Below are 894 nucleotides of genomic sequence, written 5' to 3'. Positions count from 1 at the left end.
CCAAAGCCAGCCGGGCGCTGCTCCTGCCAGCGGGACCCGAAGAAGGTGCTGGAGCGGTTGTTCTCCCTCCGCTCGCCCCTGCGGTCCTCCCCCTCCGAAGGGCGAGGGGCGGGCCACGAGGTGCGGGACGTCTCCGAGCTGTGGAGCAACTGCTGGTGAGGGGTGAGCAAGGCCACACCGTGGGCCAGGGGGCCATGGCCAGTAGCGGCCGCCTTCAGCCCAGCACCTCTCCAGCAGTGGGTGCTGGGGGAGAAGAACCAGCCAGACAAGTGTTGGTGGCTGAGGTGACAGCGCTGTCATGAGGGGCTGCACATGGGGTGTCTGTGCTCCATACCCCACCATGGGGACAGGGACATCGTGGTGGCACAGCAGATGGACCCCTGAGATGCAGCTTGGCATAAAGGCAGGTGGGAGGGACACATTTGAGGTGGAGGAGAGTGAGGACAGTTCAGGGATGTGGGGCCAGCAGGGAGGGGCGAGGGCACCCGAGGGGGTGGCTCAGGCCAGTGGTCCCCACCACAGCACTTGCCTGTCTTCAGGATGGCTCAGACGGTCCCAGTCTGGTCCCCAGGCAATGGATCGGGGTCGCCCACTCCGCCGGTCCTCAGAGCAGACCTGTGAGCACGGGAGGAGCCTGAGCGAGAGCCAGGAGGGATGGGAGTGCAGAGCTTCCCCTCTGATTCCCGCGGCTCAGCCAGGGCCAGCGCTGCCCTCTGCCGGGTTCTGCTCTTGTGCCAGCTGCAGGGCTGTCCCTCCACCCAGGGCAGGAACCCCCAGGTCACCCATGCACCGTGCCCCTCACCCTGATCCTGCTGCAGCTGTGGCCCAAGGGGGCTGCCCCAGACCCGTGTTGGCTTCTCCAGTGTCACCCCCTGGGTGCCACACAACAGCCGT

The 894-nt window shown here is 66.8% G+C and overlaps 1 protein-coding gene across 1 annotated transcript in view; it reads right to left on the bottom strand.

The window, feature by feature from the left end:
• Positions 1-545: 545 nt before the first annotated feature.
• Positions 546-894, bottom strand: part of LOC104398129 (dedicator of cytokinesis protein 2-like) — a 66,946-nt gene continuing 66,597 nt past the window's right edge. Inside the window, 1 exon segment of the mRNA XM_010008178.1 lies at positions 546-615. Within this exon segment, the coding sequence (XP_010006480.1) occupies positions 546-615 (70 nt within the window).

This window comes from Chaetura pelagica, unplaced genomic scaffold (genome assembly GCF_000747805.2).
Source record: "Chaetura pelagica isolate M959 unplaced genomic scaffold, ChaPel_1.0 scaffold872, whole genome shotgun sequence".
Taxonomy (NCBI): domain Eukaryota; kingdom Metazoa; phylum Chordata; class Aves; order Apodiformes; family Apodidae; genus Chaetura; species Chaetura pelagica.
Note: the sequence above shows the minus strand (reverse complement) of the source record. Positions and strands in the feature narration are given on the sequence as shown.